Here is a 20,296-nt window from a genome sequence, read left to right on the forward strand (position 1 = left end):
ATAATTGTTAGCAAAGATATGGATCGGGCATGTTCAGTTTTGGATTGACAATCCATGTGGTCTGGCAGTGTCATGTGGTGTTCAGATTCATACTCGCAGGGTGCCATGGTGGCGCTGGACTTTGTTCACATTGCGGAGTCCGGCAGGCAACCTGATGTCTACTAGTTGCTCAGCCTCAGCCGGGCGTCGGCTGAGTCTTTTCCACTGCTTTGCAGTCCTGCAGGAGTTAATTCCTGTGGAGTGGTGTGGGGCTATTGGAGACTCAGGTTGTTAATTTCTATTCTGCGATCTCCTCTCTATGTCAGGCTAGCGAGTCTGTTTGTTTTCTGCCGATAACAGCTTCAACTTATGCTCCTGTGATTCTGGTCTTTGTGGTGAACCAATTCTTGGTGACCTGTAGTTTGCTGTCTGAGTGTTGTGGAAGTTTTCCTGTTGTGCATTTCATTCCTTCTTTATATTTTGTTCCCTCCTGTTCTTGTATTGTCTCCCCTTTGTGTTTGTGTAGAGTGTGTACGAGTTTTGTTTTTTTCCCCTGTTCGTGTTATTTGTGGGGTTTGTTAAGGTGTGTCCAGCAGCCCGCCCTTAGGGTGGAAGTGGGGGGTAAGATCAGGCCTTGGACAGGATTCACGGTCACGCATGGGGCTCAGACCTGGCTACCTTCAAGCCTACCTCTGAGATAAGGGACAGCGCAGGGACCCCAGCTGAGGGCCACTATAGGTGTCCCTATTTAGTCATTTTATACCCCGTGATAGGCATTGGCTGTCTCATAGGGAACACAGGAGTGATCGGCAGAATCAGCACTCCTGTGTCTGGGTGAGTCGGGTGAGACAGCTGCCAGTTGACCGTATGGGACAATGGAGGAATCCTTGAATCGAATTTATTAAATTTAATAGTGCACTAAATAAACACTACACAGTACACTGTGCAACTCTTAAGTATCTGTTTAGAGACTGAAGTAAAAAAAAAACCAAAACATTAATAATGCCATGCAAAGTCCAGAGCAATTTGTCAGTCAGCACTTAGTGACACTTTCTTAAGCAGAAATCCCAGCTCCCAAACTTTTATTGGAGCCAGTCTTATTATTTGACTTTGCCTCTGCAGAAGACATTTGGATTTCTTGCTTTACTTTCTTGAGATCTCCCCACAAATTCTCAGTAGCCCAGTATTCAGTTCTGGAGATCGTGAAGAATAATGCAAAACTCTTCTCATTTCCTTCCTGTAACACTTTATGTATCATTTAAAAGAAATAAAAGAACGTTCTACATGTATGAAATGTTCAGGATTTTATCAGATTTATGGTTCCCGCTAAATTAAGAATGTTAAATTTTTTCGTTTTTTGGCTTTTGGAAATCTTCACTTCATCCCATCTCTTTGAGTATATTTTACTTTCTTCCTAATAAATACCTCTTTTATCTTGTACCTTTCTGACTAGATAAGTTGCTCACTTTACCTTTTAGTGATCGGTGCGTGTTCTGACTGTTGCAATAACAAAAGAAATAACAAAGTTTTACTTTAATGAATGCTCAGTCCTCCTTAACACACAATTGAAAGTAACAAAACAAACAAACAAAAAAACGGAAGAGTCGTCCCTATGTTTCTTTGGCTTCCGATAGCTTATGGGATATATAGACACTTTTCTGTCTGTTAAGGCCGCTTTACACGCTGCGACATCGCTAGCCGATGCTAGCGATGTTGAGCGCGATAGCACCCGCCCCCATCGTACGGCCGATATGTGGTGATCACTACCGTAGTGAACATTATCGCTACGGCAGCGTCACACACACATACCTACTCTGTGACGTCGCTCTGACCGGCAAACAATCCCTCCTTTCTAAGGGGGCGGTTCGTTCAGGGTCACAGCGACGTCACTAAGCGGCCGCCCAATCAAAGCGGAGGGGCGGAGATGAGCGGGATGAACATCCCGCCCACCTTCTTCCTTCCTCATTGCTGGCGGGACGCAGGTAAGGTGAGGTTCCTCAATCCTGCGGTGTCACACGTAGCGATGTGTGCTGCCGCAGGAGCGACAAACAACATCGTTACTGCAGCAGCAACGATAATTGGGAAGAGGAGGTCATGTCACCGATTAGCGATTTTTTTAACGTTTTTGCAACGATTCAAAATCTTTAATAGGTGTCACACACAACGACATCGCTAACGCGGCCGGATGTGCGTCACAAATTCCGTGACCCCGAGATCGCTTTAGCGATATTGTAGCGTGTAAAGCCACCTTTACTGTTTTCATCTGATCTCAGTTATGTTTTACGTTTACAGCAGCAGCTACATGAACATGACGGCTCGAAGAGAAAGGGCACCTATTCAGACTTGTATGATGACAATGATAGCGCTTACAGCGACGAAACATTTTCTGGCCACAACACTTTTGAACGTAGCAAACATGTGAGTAGATATCATTATATATTATATCATTGTCTTCAGTAATATCTTGTGGTTAGTTAAAGGAAATCTGTCAGTAGGTTTATGCTATGTACTTTGAAGGCATCATAATGTAGGGGAAAAGAGCCTGATTCCAGCGATGTGTTACTTACTAGGCTTTATTGTGTCAGTGCAATCAGTGTTTTATCTGCAGGAGACTATCATTACAGGACAACTGACCTTGTGCCTCCTAGTCAAACCACACCCCTAGCTCTGATTAGCAGCTTTCTGTCACAAAGTACACAGAAAGTTGTCAATTAGTGGCTTGGGTGGAGTTATATACAGTTTAGGCTAAGTTCACATTTCCGCTAAAATGTATCAGTCACAATCCGCTGCTCTTGTAAACAACGGAATCCGTTTAGCGGATTCCGTTGCTCCCATAGACTTGTATGAGCAGCGGATTGTGACTGATGATGCTGCGTTGCACCCTCCGCCCGACTGATCAGTCGTGGAACGACTGACCGCCGGGCGGGAGGAACGCAGCATGTAACGTTTTTTGAGCAGCGAGATCCGTCGGATTTCGCTGCGCATGCTCTCTGGCTCCCTGCACACGTCACCAGTTTTGGTTGGTTACCCGATATTTACCCTGGTTACGGTGCAAGGAGCCAGCGCTAAGCGGTGTAGGCCCGTAACCAAGGTAAATATCGGGTAACCAAGGTAAATATCGGGTGCTTTGCTACCCGATATTTAGTCTGGTTACGCGTGCAGGGAGGCCGACACTTCCCAGCTCGGCCCCGCCCCCTCCCGCACTCCGCACATGTGTGTGTACACACACACACACACCTGTCCCCAGCCATGCAGACAAGCACTGCCATTGACACCCTCGTCTGGCCCCGCCCCCCGCTCGGCTCCGCCCCCTCCCGCACTCCGCATGTGCACACACATACACACATACATACATACATGCGCGCACACACTCACTCACAGATACACTCACTTGTCCCCAGCCATGCAGACCGCAGCACTGCCACTGACATCCTCAGCGCCTGGCCCCGCCCCCCGCTCGGCTCCGCCCCCTCCCGCATTAAGCATGTGTATACACACACACTCACACTCACCTGTCCTGCAGTCCCTGCGGCACTGACGTCCTCAGTGCCACAGCCCCGCTCGGCTTCCCCCCCCCCCGAACTCCGCCCCCCGCACACAACGGAATCCGACAAAGAATTCTGTTCTTTGTCATCCGTTGTACAGCGTTGAACAGCGCATCAGTCACATGCGTCAAGCGACGCATGTGACTGATAGAAAACAACGGAAATGTGAACTTAGCCTTAGTATTCTGAGCGCTGCTAGATCATAACTGCTGGACCCTGTAAACTAAGTGATACATTGTTGGAATTGGGGGGTCTGTCCCTACATCATGTTGCTGTCAGATTACATAGCAAAAGCTTGCTAGCAGATTCCCTTTAAGTGTTAGTAGTCTTATACTGTGTAGTGTAATAGAGGAGGTATCCCACTCAGGACCACACTATGTAAGCCAGAATTATTATTAATAATAATAATAATAATAATAATCATATAATATTTATTCACTTATACAGTATAAAGCCACTAATTCTTTACATACATCAGCAACACTGTCTCCATTGGGGCTCACAATCTAAATTTGCTATCAGTATGTTTTTGGAGTGTGGGAGGAAACCCGAGTACCTAGAGGAAACCCACGCAAAGACAGGTAGAACATACAAACTCCTAGGAGATGTTGTTGGTGGGATTTGAATTCAGGACCCCAGTGCTGCAAGACCCAATGAGCCACTGTGCCGCTTCATGAAAGCACTCCTGACTTAAAGGGGTTGTACCAAGTTTGGATGTTATCCTTTATCTATGGGGATAATTTAGGCTCCTTTCACATCTCGTTCTGACCTCCGTTCAATGTTCCTTTCAGGGCTTCCATCCGAACCCCTCGGAAAATGGGTTTCGGACGCATGCGCCGATGGGGCCTTTGACTATAATGGTGCAGACGGAGTCACCGTGTGCTCTGTCATGCACCATTTTTGGGCGTATACGCTTTCTGCAGGTGGACACCCAAATGCAATCTACTATGTGTGGGTGTCTGCCTCCAGAAAGCGTATACGCCCGAAAATGGTTCAAGACAGAGCCCACGGTGACTTTGTCTGCACTATTAGGGTATGAGCCCACAATCAGGACTTACTGCGTCTTGGACGCAGGGAGTCCTGGCCTGCGTTGCCGCGAGTCTCCTCTGCAGGAAAATGCAGGAGACCACAGCTGCTTGTACCCACGATCAGGATTCAGTGCGCTGTGGTCTCCTTGCTTTGTTCTCCCTGCATTTTAGATGTAGTTGAAGCTTGCTGCGTCCAAAACGCAGCAAACACTGATAGTGGGCACGCACTCTTATAGTCAGTGGTCCTGTCGGTGCATGCGATCGAAACCCGTTTTGCGGGGGGGTTCGGAGGGAAGCCCTGATGGGACCACTGGATGGAGATCACAGCGCAGTGTGAAAGCGGCCTTAATGATCATGGGAGCTCTGATCACTGGAACCTCACTGGTGGTCTGACTGTTGGGACCTCTATTTGGATGGGCCATTCTCAGAATCGGTGGGGTCCCAGCAGACAAACTGTCACCCAATCAAGAAATTATCACGAATCCTATTGTTTCTAGATAACTTCCAAAACTGGTCTAACCCCCTTAAGCAGCTTAAGGCTATGTGCACAGTGTTTTTTTCGCGGTGTTTTTGCGCTTTTTTCGGATGCGTTTTTGGCCTCAAAACTGCATGACTTTGCTTCCCCAGCAAAGTCTATGAGTTTTCAATTTTGCTGTCCGCACACAACTTTTTTTTTAAGCTGCGCTTTTGAGCTTAAAAAAAAATGGACATGTCAATTCTTTCCTGCGTTTTTCTGCGTTTTCCCCCCATGCAACGCATTGGAAAAACGCAGAGATCAAAAACGCAGCAAAACGCAGCCAAAAACGCACCAAATCGCGGTAAAAACGTGTGCGTTTTTTGCCGCGTTTTTTTGTCACGGGTGCGTTTTTAGCGGCCAAAAATGCAGCGTCAAAAAAATGCAGTGTGTGAACTTAGCCTAAGCAGTCCTCGTAATACATGGATGGCCAACCATCTAAATAGCTGTGATGTAAAACTACATTTCACCTGTGGAGACCACTAAAGATAAAATGCCGGGATGGCAAAATTATCTATGGTCTACTCCAGTGAGTTTGGAAATGGGAACCTCTTTCATACTTGGTCTATACAGAAAAATTGAGCTTCTGCTGCAATACAGATACAGTATATATCAAAAATGTAAATGATAGGCAAAACACAACGTAACAGGCTGGAAATCTTGTAATAGAAGTATAAAGTTGCTTCTGCACTAGTAACATAAGTGCGGGAAAAACTGCAGCTAATAATATTCCAAAACAGGAAACGGCTCCTAATTATCCGTGATTAACCGTTTCTCATTATGTGATGGAATTACATGTAATGTTTCATTACCCAGACACAGTTTTCACAGCTGCGTTGTCCCACGCATTTCTGTGCCAGTCAGCTGTCCTGCAGGAATCAGTGGTACAGCTGTCACTAATTTTATAAACCACTTACCAGAACCCATCGGCTTGTAGATAGTGACCCAAGGTGAATACTTGGCACATAGAGGATGGCTACTTTTCAATTCAACACTTTTGATGGTGCAGTTACTGAATATTTTCCTAATGCACATTATGGTTAATTAGCTAACTATGTTACTGCTCACATAGATATCATGGAGATACTCAAAATACCTGGAAGCTTTGGAGCGGGAAAGGATGCTTCTAAAGATGCAGCAAGCTTTGGAAAATGAAGCGAATTCAAGTGTCATGTCAGGTACAGTACGTCACAATTCGAGCCAAAAGAGATGTCCCAAGATTTACACTTATTAACACTTATCTTGCATCTTCTTACTGAGATTTTGACCACTGGGGCCCCATGATCTTGAAAACAAGAATTCTATGTCTCCTGTCTGAATGGACTGGTGGTCGGCATACGCAATGCCACTCAAACGCACACAGTTAGTAGTCACCTGGCAACTCCAAAATGGCTACCACAAACAATCTACTCCGCTTCCCAGAACCCATGGCTTACCCTGGCCTTAACCTTTTAATCCCTGTACTTAAACAGAAGTCTCTGGGTAAGGGCCACATAGTCCGCTGCTGTTCGATGGCATAAGCTGGCAAGATAGATAGTCAGAAACCTGGTAAGATCCAGCAGGTCACGTCAGGAACAAAATCAACAACAAGCAAGTAGTCAAATGGAAAGCTAAGGTTAATTATCAGAAAAATCAGGTCAAAATACAGGAGATCAGGACAGAGGCACAAATCAGAATAGAATCTCTATTAACTGGTAGTGGGAGCTGGCTCTCTGGGGTTTATATAGAACAGCCCCACCCAGTGCTGACAGCAGACAGAAATGGAGACAACAAGAGTAACACTGTAACTTCCAAACTGGATAGAACCACATCACAGGAATAAAATAGGATTGTTATATCAAGCATCACTCACAATAACAGTGTAGTGCTCCCTAAGGCCGAAGCAGAACATGGCAAAGATTTTACAGTACCCCTCTCTTATGGCCACTTAGGATTACCACAGAAAGAACGAAGGAGCTTTCTGATAAGAATGTCAGCATTGATGTCACCCACGATGATGACCCATTGATGACCCATGATGACCCATTAAAGAGAACCTGTCATCAGAAATTTAGCTTTAAACCTAAACGTTTCCCCCTCTGCAGCCCTGGGCTGCATTCTAGCAGGTTCCTGTACTTTTTGTGGCCCCTTTTAAACCAAATTAAATACTTTATAAACTTGTACCTTTTGCTATGTAAATTTTGTAAACCGTCCATAATACCTGAGAATCCAAGGATGGGAGTTTTCTATATGCTACCCAAGATTCATAAACCAGGTAACCCAGGGAGGCCGATCATCTCGCTCACTGAAAAAATCTCTGGGTGGGTAGAAAATGTCCTTAAGCCACTGGTAAGGAAGACCGCCAGCTATATACAGGACACCACTGACCTTTTAAAAAAGCTATCTACAATAGGTCCTCTATCCGAGAGTACCATCTTAGCCACCATGGATGTGGAATCCTTATACTCTAACATCCCACATGAAGATGGACTAACCGCCTGCCAAATGTTTCTTGAAGCTAATGGGATCCCTTCTGAGTCTGTATTAAGACTCACCAGATTCATCCTCACACACAACTTTTTCTCTTTTGGCGAGGAGCTATATCTACAACGCACAGGAACTGCTATGGGAAGCAAAATGGCACCACAGTATGCCAACCTTTTCATGGCTAAACTGGAAAATGACTTTTTAGCATCCTACAACCTCAAACTATTGGCCTATTTCTGTTTCATCGATGACATCTTAATAATCTGGACCGAATCTGAGCAAGAGCTTCTAAAATTTCATGAAAAATTTAATGTATTTCATCCAACTATAAACTTGACATTGGACCACTCAAAAACAGAAATCAACTTCCTGGATACCACCATCAAAATTCAAAATGGCTCAATCCAGACATCAGTGTATCGAAAGCCTATTAACCGTCCCACATACCTCAGATGGGACAGTTTCCATCCTAAACACATTAAAAAGTCCATTGTCTACAGCCAGGCCCTCAGATATAATCATATCTGTTCCAGCCCTGCAGACAGGGATGAACACTTAACCCATCTTAAAAAGACATTTTTAAACCAAGGCTACCACCCCACCTCCATTGATGATCAGATCATTAGAGCCACAAGGACCCCTAGAAGTGAACTGCTTCAATACAAACAAAAAGAGGAAAATAGTCGAGTACGTTGAGTTGAGTGTGGTGGTGACCTACAACCCACAGCTTGAGGTGCTGAGAAGTACGGCCAAGAAACTTCACCACATTCTACACAAGGATGACCGGTTAAAAACAATATTCAAAGATCCTCCATTACTGTGCTACAGGCAACCTCCTAATTTAAGTAGCATCATGATACGAAGTTCTATGCCCTCAGACACACCAAGAGGAACTTATCCTTTCAATGTAAAGAGCTGCAAAACCTGCACTCATGTAGAGACCAAAGACCGGATACAGATCCCTAACACAAAGAAGGACTATAAGATTCCTGGGACATTCACATGCTCCTCTTCCAAAGTGGTGTACTTAATCCTGTGCACTATATGTCCTATTGGGGGCCTCTATATTGGAGAAACAGGACAGAGACTGAGAGCAAGGATGAGATCTCACAGGCACACAATTACAGACAAAAAAATCCATTTACCTGTGGCCAAACATTTCTGTGCTCCAGGACACAACATAAACCACATGAAAGTTGTCATATTAAAAGGCAACTTCAGATCACAGAGCCATCGCAGGGTCTGGGAATACAAATTCATCACAATGTTTAACTCTGTGGACACAGGACTCAATCTCTCAGAAGGATTTATGACTCATTATAAAATCTGAGAGGTCAGCTCCAGAGACTACAAGGGCACCAGGCCTCTGATCCTACATGGATATTTTGGACAATAAAACTCACACCACTAATCAAAGCTAATTAAGGACTCACTTTCCAAGCTCAGTGTGCTCAGTGTTTGTTTATTTAAATGTCCTTTTACTATGCATCGCTCTGCCCTGTTTTGTGTATATATTTGTGTTTCTTCAGCTATTTTGTCATACCATGCCTGAGGAAGAGACCTGAGATGTCTCGAAAGCTTGCTTTATAACATCATATTTTATTTTTATCTTAGTTAGCCATTAAAAGGTATCAGAACTACAAAATTTTATTTTTGTTTCTCTCACTGAGAGCAATCAATCATTTTTCAACTGGCTAACACGGTACCAAAACCTTTTTCTTTTAACTAAAGGTTCTCTTTAATAACACCCACAATGTTTCCCCTGCTCTATAACTTTTACAATGAACAAGGTAATGCAATGAATGGAATCAAGGACTTTTTCCACTTCACTCGAGGCTGTCTCCAACCAACACAGGTGGAGGGGGGTTATCAACAGGGTGCACTGGCAAATAATATCTCTGCAGCAAAGATTTGTGAAAGACATCGGGAATCCGGAATGAGTGGGGAAGTTTCAAATGGAAGGCTACTGGATTGACCACCTCAATAATCTCATGAAGACCAATGAACGTGGGACCCATCTTAGCAAAGGGAGTGTTGAGTTTGACATTTCTAGTAGGTAACCACACCTCTTTCCCAATTGCAGAGCTCGGCCTATCAATGCGCTTCTTATTAGCAAATGAGGTCTCTCTATTCTGTGCACTTTTCAGGTTTTCTCCAAGTTCAGACCGGACAAGCTTCAACTTGTCTATAGATTTATCAGCCTGTGGAGTGTTTACTTTAGAGGTCATATTGGAACCAAAACGTGAATGATACCCAAGATTACAGAAGAATGGAAATGTTTTAATGGATTCCTGATATTGATTATTTATAACAAACTCAGCTAATGACAAGTGTTTTACCCAGTCAGACTGATGGTCAGAGGCTTAACATCGAAGAAATTGCTCAAGTGTTTGGTTGGCACGTTCAGAGTGGCCATTGGTCTCTGGGTGATAACCTGATGAAAAGTCAACTCAATATCAATTTTGCTGCAGAACGCCCTCCAAAATTTAGAAACAAAGTTACTCTATCAGAAACAATATTTTCTTGGATCCCATATAGACATACAATGTGTTTGAAACAACTTGCTTAAATTTTGGGAGTTTGGCAACCCAGACAAGGAACAAACTGACACCGTTTGCTAAATCTCTCCACCACTACCCAAATTACACTTTTCTCTTCTGAGAGTTGGGGATCGATAATGAATTCCATGACGTGGTGGGTCCAAGAACTTTTCGAAGTGGATAAGAACTCTTAAAGTCCTGTTGGCTGGGTTCAGCGAGTTTTTGCTTTGGGCACAAATTTCGGAAGCATTAACATTATTCTCGACAATCTCGAACAATGGTTGGCCACCAATAATTCCTTGTTATTAGTTGGGTTGTATTGCTATTCCCAGGTTGACCTGCAAGGACAGAATCATGAAACTCTTGGAGTAATTGTAGTATCATAGTATCATAGTTTTTAAGGTTGAAGGGAGACTCTAAGTCCATCTAGTTCAACCCGTAGCCTAACATGTTGATCCAGAGGAAGGCAAAAAAAACCCCAATGTGGCAAACAAGTTCCAATGGGGAAAAAATTTCCTTCCTGACTCCACATCCGGCAATCAGACTAGTTCCCTGGATCAATACCCTGTCATAAAATCTAATATACATAACTGGTAATATTAAATTTTTCAAGAAAGGCGTCCAGGCTCTGCTTAAATGTTAGTAGTGAATCACTCATTACAACATCATGCGGCAGAGAGTTCCATAGTCTCACTGCTCGTACAGTAAAGAATCCTCGTCTGTGATTATGATTAAACCTTCTTTCCTCAAGACGTAGCGGATGCCCCCGTGTTCCAGTTGCAGGCCTAGGTGTAAAAAGATCTTTGGAAAGGTCTCTGTATTGTCCCCTCATATATTTATACATTGTGATTAGATCCCCCCTAAGCCTTCGTTTTTCCAAACTAAATAACCCCAAGTTTAATAACCTGTCTTGGTATTGCAGCCCACCCATTCCTCTAATAATCTTGGTCGCTCTTCTCTGCACCCTCTCCAGTTCAGCTATGTCCTTCTTATATATCGGTGACCAGAATTGTACACAGTATTCTAAGTGCAGTCGCACTAGTGACTTGTACAGAGGTAGAACTATATTTTTTTCATGAACACTTATACCTCTTTTAATACATCCCATTATTTTATTAGCCCTGGCAGCAGCTGCCTGACACTGTCCACTAAAGTGAAGTTTACCATCCACCCATACACCCAAGTCTTTTTCTGTGTCTGTTTTACCCAGTGTTCTACAATTAAGTACATAATCATAAATGTTATTTCCTCTACCCAAGTGCATGACCTTACATTTATCTACATTAAACTTCAATTGCCACTTCTCAGCCCAATCCTCCAATTTACATAAATCTCCCTGTAATATAAAATTATCCTCCTCTGTATTGATTACCCTGCAGAGTTTAGTATCATCTGCAAATATTGAAATTCTACTCCGCATGCCCCCAACAAGGTCATTTATAAATATGTTGAAAAGAAGCGGGCCCAATACTGACCCCTGTGGTACCCCACTATGAACTGAGACCCAGTCCGAGTACGTACCATTAATAACCACCCTTTGTTTCCTATCACTGAGCCAGTTTTTAACCCAGTTACACATATTTTCCCCTATCCCCATTATTCTCATTTTATGTACCAACCTTTTGTGTGGCACCGTATCAAAAGCTTTTGAAAAGTCCATATACACAACATCCACTGCATTTCCCTGGTCCAGGCTTGAACTTACCTCTTCATACAAGCTGATCAAATTAGTTTGACAGGATCGATCCCTCATAAACCCATGTTGATACTCTGTCATAAAGTTATTTTTCTTGAGATACTCCAGTATAGCATCTCTCAAGAAACCCTCAAGGATTTTTCCAACTGTAAAGGTTAAACTTACCGGCCTATAATTTCCCGGCTCAGTTTTTGTCCCCTTTTTGAATATTGGCACCACATTTGCTATGCGCCAGTCCTGCGGTACCGACCCTGTTATTAAGGAATCTGAGAAGATTAAAAATAATGGTCTATCTATCACAGAACTCAATTCCTGTAGTACTCTGGGGTGTATGCCATCCGGGCCCGGAGATTTGTCAACCTTAGTGATTTCGAGGCGGCGGCGTACTTCCTGCTGGGTTAAGCAGGTAATATTCAAGGGTGAATTTATGGTATCACTGGTCATGTCATCTGCCATGGCATTTTCTTGTATAAAAACCGTAGAAAAAAAGTCATTCAGCAGGTTGGCTTTACCCTCATCGCCTTCCACCATTTCACCAAGACTATTTTTAAGGGGGCCAACACTATCGCTTTTCAGTTTTCTACTGTTTATGTAGTTAAAGAATATTTTAGGATTATTTTTACTTTCTCTCGCAATGAGTCTCTCTGTCTCAAACTTAGCTAACTTAATTTTCTTTTTACATATTTTATTTAATTTTCTATAATTATATAATGCCTCATCACTACCTACCCTCTTTAATTCTTTTAAGGCTTTCTGTTTTTCTTTTATTGCTTCCCTTACAGCTCTATTTAGCCATAGGGGTTTCCTCCTATTTCTAGCATGTTTGTTCCCATAGGGTATATTTTCTGCACAAGCCCTATTCAGGATGCTCATAAAAGTCTCCCATTTGCTTTGTGTACTTTTATTACTTAGTACATCATCCCAGTTTATTGCACTAAGATCATCTCTCAACCGTTTAAAATTTGCTTTCCTGAAGTTTAGTGTCCTTGTAGCCCCTCTACTAGACATCTTACTAAAGAATACATGAAAACTTAAAATTGTAGACGAACTGGGGAGGCACTAATAATTTCTGAGGAGTATTGTCAGAGGCTAATTTTTTTGATCTTCCGGGAAAAAATGCTCGAGTTCATCATTCACTTATACTTGGCACACAAGTCGAGCCCATCTGATCATCCAACTGCTCGTTATGAGTATCGAGCACCCGAGCATGTTAGTGCTCATCATCACTAGTTACGAGTACCAAGCACCCGAGCATGGTAGTGTCCGCTCATCACTAATTACAACCTTTATTACAAATCTTAAATAAAAATCATGCAATTTCACACCGGCCACATGGGATTTTTTAAACTAACATTTCCTGTTGTTTCAGGAACTAACAATATTAACTGTCATTGTAATCCTGTCTGTGGTGATAAGGGAATTACTGTAAATTCTTCCTGCAAAGATACAAAATAAAAGTCTAAAGCCTGCTTTACACGTGTCAATTTCGCATACAATATCGTATGCGATTTGACACGCCCCCATCGTATGTGCGGCACATTCAGTTTGTTGAACGTGTCGCACAAACGATTTTTTCCCGTCACACGTACTTACTTTTTCATACGACCTCGATGTGGGCGGCGAACATCCACTTCCTGGAGTGGGAGGCACGTTCGGCGTATAGAAGCGGAGGGTCGGAGATGAGCGGGACGTAAACATCCCGCCCACCTCCTTCCTTCCGCATTGTCGTTCCCGGGGTGTCACACACTGCGATGTGTGCTACCTCGGGAACATTGACTAACCTCACGTTCTATTTTTAGGAATAGAACGACGTGCGTGCGATGAACGTTTTAACGTTCAATCGCAATCGCATGTAGCTGTCACACGTTACAATATAACTTAGGATGCCGGATGTGCGTCACTTACGACGTGACCCCGCCGACACATCGTAAGATATATTGTAGCGTGTAAAGCCCGCTTAATGTGTGTGCAATGCACGCAGGATAGAATGAGAGACGGTGACATCGCTCCATGGTATCACGCCCACAGGGGCTGTGATACCACGGAAATATGCAGACGTCCATAGGGCAAGGCGCCGCCCCTGTGACCACATTCCCTGCTATTTACATACGAGATATGAAGGTAATAAAACGTTTATTACTTTCATATTATACAATTTTACAGCACAGGGATGGGTCGGGAGGTGTAATTAGGGCACACATGCGTCTGCTGATAGGTCAGAACGCATATTCTAGGTGACAGGTTCCCTTTAAGTTAAGAAAAATAACTCAAAAGAATCACTGTAATCGTGACCTGGGAACCACTTTGACAGGTCATTTTTTAGCTCACAATGAAATCTACAAAAGCAACACCCCCGAAAATACAATGGTAGAGTTGCATAGTTTTCACTATTTCACCGCACTTGGAATTTTTTCTGTGTTTCTCATAAAGCATTTTGTGTATTACGACAATGGAATTATTGTTGTTTTTTTTCTGGGATTGGTGAGATCACATCTCGTGTTTTTTTTTCTCTCATTTATTTCTTTACTTAGATATTACATCGATCTACAGCATGAAAACTGATGAATCTAAAAGAACTGGCAAGACCGTCAGCTCGGCGCACCAGTCCAGACAGGCACAGAGAATATCATCAGCTGCAAAAAGATAACACTGCTGGGACTGTAGCTCCGGCTGAACCATGGCCGTCATCATTTCATTAAACTTAAATTCCTTGATGACTGAACTTTGTATCAAGATTATTATAATTAAATGTTAGTTATTCCCCGCCTTACCTTGTGTCCTACATCTCAAATTCTAAAATTTTTGGAAAATCTATTTGTTATATTTTCATAGTGCCTATTTTATATTTTCTCTATTATTTGGCTGTTATGGTGTGATGTCATGTTGACAGGGTTGCAGACAATTACTAAGCTTAGCGGCTCAAGCGTCTACATCATGGGTGGGCAATTAATTTTCCCATGCGGCCGCATGAGAAATTGGGATGGTTTTAGAGGGCCGGACTTAGATAATTAACTTAGTTCTACCCAATACTGTATATAGTATATATACTATCCCTTCATAAACAAACAGTAAGTTAATCAATACAAAAATTCAATGAAAATATGGAGATCAGTAAGGGGCATACACATTACTGGGGTCAGTGGGGGGCATACGTATTACTGGGGTCAGTAGGGGCATACACATTACTGGGGTCAGTAAGGGCATACACATTACTGGGGCCTGTGGAGCATACATACTGACAGTGGTGGCCAGTGGGGCATACATACTGACAGTGGTGGCCAGTGGGGCATACATACTGACAGTGGTGGCCAGTGGGGCATGCATACTGACAGTGGTGGCCAGTGGGGCATGCATACTAACAGAGGTGGCCAGTGGAGCATATATACTGACAGTGGTGGCCAGTGGAGCATGTATAATGACAGTGGTGGCCAGTGGAGCATGTATAATGACAGTGGTGGCCAGTAGGACATATATACTGGCCCTAGGGGTGCTGAGGGCACAGGCTGGTAGCACTGCAGCAACAGAGCCTGAGGGCTCCTCTGGCTGCCTTCTCTGAGTCCCCTGTGTGTCTGCTTCTTCTATTGCAGGCACAGAGGGAACCTGAGAAGGCAAGTGCTGCTCCCCTGCTCTCCCCTCCTGTAGGCACACTGCTCTCTCCCTGGTGCTATTGATTCACATTACCTCAGTTTTTGAAGTGGCCGCTATGGAGATGAACTGGTCACATGTGAGAATCCTGGGTAGAAGGGGCAGGCAAAGAGGGCGGGGCCAGCATTGACAGAGCAGCAGGAGACGACAAGGCAGGCATCCGAGGACTGTGTGTGTCCAGCATTGAGGGGGTGTGAACAATAGCAAAAGGGGCGTGGCTAGCAGCATAGATGGAAGGCATCCAGAGACTGTGACCAGCATCTAGAGGGGGCATGACTGGCAGCAAGAGGGGGCGTGACCGGCAGAGTGGGGGGCGTGGCAGCTGCTTATCACTGCACTGCGGGATACATAGCTCCCAGCCGTGAGAGCGGGGCTGAGGCATAACATCGTATATCAGGCCACACCTCCAACTCTCAGCTAAGATGGGCGGGCCGGTCACAGACAGTAGGCTGGCCGCATCCGGCCCGCGGGCCGCCCCTTGCCCAGGTCTGGTCTACATCATCAGAGCCACGGAGCTGAGTAATGTTGGCTACAGCGATGACGTCACAACAAACACTGGCACATTGGTGGAGACTCAACAACGGAATCAGGGAGAGATATTAAAGCTTTTTGAGTAAAAGAAGGGTGATAGTGAGCAACTCTTCCAGATGGTCAATGGTGAACTTTAAACGGACCTAAACTTGTGCTGGCGTGAATAGGGGGCCCTTGCATGCCCTGATGGATTTTAATCCATGACGGCATAGTGTGTTACTAATGGTAATCTTTGAGACTGTGGTCCCACCTCTCTTCAGGTCATTGACCATGTCCTCCCATGTACTTCTGGACTGATTTCTAACCTTTCTCAGAATCATCCTTACTCCAAGAGGCGTTTAACTGTCGAAATAAATTGGATGTGATTTTATGAAAGCACCACCCACGGGGGGGTGAGAGAGGGGATAGACATATTTGGCCCCTGACTTAGACGGCCAACCCAAAGCAGCCGCAACTGATAACATATGTTCTGCAGTAGAGCAGGGAAACATTATCTCCCTGTACTATTGTGGCGCTCCTGAGGCTTCATCCAACACAGGGTACTGCACCTCACTTAAGGTGCAGTATTCATCTCGGGTAAGGAGGGGGTTAACCACCGGTGTTTCCACATTTCAGCTTACATACAGCATAGGTACCCTCTCACTAGGGACTGGACTAGGGTAGGCTGGGGGGGTGGCCATCACAAAGCATGGGACTTTCCCGGTCACTAGAACAACCCCCTGGGTGGCGGGCACCACTTGGGGTAGAAGTAGGAGCAACTCTCACACAAACTTCAGTCAAGTTGGGACTTTAGTTCTGGCAGCGCGACACCACTTTCTTCCTTTTTTTTCTTCATGGAGCCTGAGGTTTGGAGCGGGTAGCTCAGCCCGGGTTCCTCACTTCTGGAGGGCATCCTTTGGGAAAGGACACTTTTGAATACTGGTGGCTACCTCCAACTTATCTGGGATCGGCTGGAGCCCATAACGGCAGAGACCGGTACCCCCGGGCAACCAAAGGACAGCAAGTAAAGACCTGGAACCACAACTGCCGTGTCCGTCCTCCATTGCCGGCGCCCCACGATTCGGCGCTAATGGCCACTACTACCACCAACATGATCCCTGGGGCCTAGCTTTGTTGAGGATAAAGAATTGAGTATCCAAAAATACTTAATTCAGCCATTTCATAGACTCAGTTATATAGTTCAGTAGATGTGAACTAACACACATATTTGTGAATGCTTTTGTTTCTTACTAACATGTATATATGTATATTGCATATTCAGTGTATTTTCCTTAGACACAGTATATACCAGCACATGTAATTGTAAAGATGGCTGCTATTTCCTGTTCTTCACCCAAGACAGATGGACAAAGGAAATTCCTGGAGTCTGGACTGACCAATCCAAGGAGGATGTGTAGATCTCTCTACGTCATGAAGCCCTGACCTGCGATACTTGATTGGACTAAAACTTTTGTTTACACCCCCTTACTGCTTGGTCTAGAGTTTCTTTCAAACAATAAAAAGTACACTTGGTTAAGAGCCAGTCATGGAGATAGATGTAACTGACTTGGTGTCTAGTTATTTAGTCTCTAAGTGCACTCATGACATTTTAATTAGAAACAGCAGCCGGATCCGAGAGATCCTTTGAGTCTCATCATCATCATTGTCATTTTAACCTTGACAGTTGGCGCGCCAAGTGTGGGGCCACCGAGAAGAGTGAGTCAGAGCTTCCACTTTCCGGACGTCTGGAGCTACTCCACAAGTATCCAGGTGTTGCTCGATATCAAGGATTTGATCACCCTTCGTTTCACGGTAAGCATCATATACATTGTGTGTGCTGTTTTACCTGTGGATCGAGAGACACCTGGCGAAAGGGGGTGGTCACTAGTCCGGAGAATGGTAGTGCACCGGAGACCTAACGGTGTGACTGTCGCTCGCCGGTGACCTAGAGAAAAAACCCAGACACTATAGGTGCTGGCTTTTAGGTCTTTTGTATAGGATCCGGCTGTCTGTATTTCTGGCTGTAAGTAAGGTAGAAATGGGGGGCTTTTTGAGTAGCTGTTGATTTGTATATAGGTGTATGGTTAATCAGGCTTGTGATTTCTCTGTTTGGTTCTCGGAGAGTTAATTGTCTGAGCAGACAGCTATAGAAATGGTGGAGAGAAGCCCAGCGTGCCTGCAGTCTCTTACACAAAAAGGAGGGGGGTCAGTCCCCCACTGGCTACTTGGGCAGGGACAGACTGCAACTCTACGTCCCTGCATTTCTCCACTAAGAGGAAAGTAAGAAAAAGGTGGGGGGTCACTCGCTCACGCAGCTACATTCTTTAGCTGAGACGGCAGCAAGGGGGGGTCAGTGTGTGTTGGCCATTGCCCAACGGCTGCTTGAGACAGAGCGGAGATCGAATTACGCAGCCTGCATTTTTTCACTGAGAACAGAAGAGAGCAGGAAGCAAGGGGGGGTGAAGGAGTGAAGAGGCAGAGACCGGGGTCAAGACAGCGCAGCTCTTTGCAGTGAGGAGAAAGGAGGGATCAGTGGGCTAATATACAGGAGATGGCTGCAGCCTTTGTATAGTAAAGCAAACAGAGTTGTAATGATTTGAAAGAAAGACAAGTGTTATTTTGGTTTGGATTAGAGAAATTAACTGGTTTATGCGTTTTTCAGCATTTTGTAATCGTTGGTTTGTTTTTGGAACAGAGAGATAAGGGAATTGGCGTGTCCCCCAGTGTTTTTTTTATAACACATCGATTCTGTGTTAATAGCCAGAAATAGGAACACGTGGAGAACGGTATTAGTATCCACGTGTTGGACGCTGAAAAAGTGCGTCCTCTTACACGGGAAAGAGGGGGAGGGATTCCGGTGGTGGAGAAAAGTGTTTTGAACCAGCGTATTCCCCTGAGTATTAACTCATGCACTACTATGTGAGAAGCCGGAAAAATAGGAACGTACGAGGAACGGTATTGTATTCGTACGTTGGACGTCGAAGTGTGTCCTTATTGCATAGTAGGGAAGTGGGAAGAGGGTTTAGTTGGATGTGGCCAATCCAACTAGAGCACTGTATACTCTGTTCAAGAAGAGATTGTTTTTAGTAGGAGCTGAGAACGCTGTCGCCCTAGTTACAAAAAAAAACGGAAAAAATATAAAAGATTGCAAAAAGTTGTGTAAAATCGTTGGACTACCACTAGATGGCAGGCTGCAACCCATGTATTGAAGTTCAGCTTAATCTCCAGTGAGAGTATACTGGAGAACAAAGACCTCATTCACTGTCTGTTGCTGTTTGTAGAATCACTAAATGTTTTTCTCTAGCTGTGCCTCATGGTTTTCCTTTAGAAGTCATTATATCTGGTGCTAATCAAATCTCTCCTTTGTATGCTGGAATGCAAATTTACAGGCACTAAAAGTATCCCTGGTTTACTACGTAGTTCCAGCCACTCCCAGTACACCCAGGGAGTCACAACATGGATGTTACACCCGGAAGTCAGGTGCCTGGAACTTCCTGTGGCAGCCGTCTTGCTACACCCACTGATGGCAGTACACCTCATAAGCCACACCCCTCGCAATGGCTCTTTGTTCAAAGCTCTCCACCCATCCCCGGTGGGAGGTGTTCTGTGGTATATATGACTAACACATTTGAATAAGTATAAATAGTATATTTGTTTACTCAGCTATCCCATACATGCAAGTCAAAGATAAGTAAGTGAAATTTTTATTGAATTGATAAAGTCAGAGATAAGAATGGAATGTGTCTTTCCCCAATAGTGACCTAAGTTTGGTTTAACCCTTAGAGTTCAGGATTTCCCATTTTTAGTTTACTGCTTATACCTGAATAGGGAATATTAGATTTCATGGGATGTGCGATTTAATTTGTGTTGTTTTGTTTTTAATGGCAATTTATTTGAACAATATATTTTTATTTTTGTGACTATCACCTTTTCTGTTTTTATGATTATTTCTAAACAATTCATATATTTTTGCAGGTTAGTCGCCTAGTCACAGCTGTCATTTCATCATGTCTCAGTTGTTTCTACTATGAAAGGTTTTTCTTTTCTTTATAGATACAGTATTGTTTATTGTTAGGTTTTAAAACTCCCCAGCAATGTATATTGTTGTAAGATATACGTTATTTTCAGTGTTTGTTCATTTTAGGTTTTAGTATGTAGCTAATTTATTACCTGCTGTTTTATTTTTTCTTTTAGGGAATACCAGTATAAAAACGCTGAATTTTGCCATATTGGTAAATAAACAATTAAACAAGGGGGGAATAAGGTATTAATTATATTTTTTAGTTTCTTCGAGGGTGCAGTAGGCATATTAGATAGGTTTTGAAGCTGACCTTTTTCCCACAGGCTATGTTTATTAGATTACTATGAGGTAT

The 20,296-nt window shown here is 43.9% G+C and overlaps 1 protein-coding gene across 3 annotated transcripts in view; it reads left to right on the top strand.

The window, feature by feature from the left end:
- Positions 1–14,539, top strand: part of RGS22 (regulator of G protein signaling 22) — a 154,638-nt gene extending 140,099 nt beyond the window's left edge. The window contains exons 24-26 of one of the 3 annotated variants that reach the window (XM_075316243.1): positions 2,272–2,397; positions 6,139–6,244; positions 14,300–14,539. In XM_075316243.1, the coding sequence (XP_075172358.1) occupies positions 2,272–2,397; positions 6,139–6,244; positions 14,300–14,415 (348 nt within the window). In that variant the 3' untranslated portion in view covers positions 14,416–14,539. The remainder of the gene's footprint in view (positions 1–2,271; positions 2,398–6,138; positions 6,245–14,299) is intronic. The other 2 variants (XM_075316244.1, XM_075316245.1) reach the window with 2 other exon arrangements.
- Positions 14,540–20,296: the final 5,757 nt, after the last annotated feature.

Source organism: Anomaloglossus baeobatrachus, chromosome 6, assembly GCF_048569485.1.
Source record: "Anomaloglossus baeobatrachus isolate aAnoBae1 chromosome 6, aAnoBae1.hap1, whole genome shotgun sequence".
Taxonomy (NCBI): Eukaryota; Metazoa; Chordata; class Amphibia; order Anura; family Aromobatidae; genus Anomaloglossus; species Anomaloglossus baeobatrachus.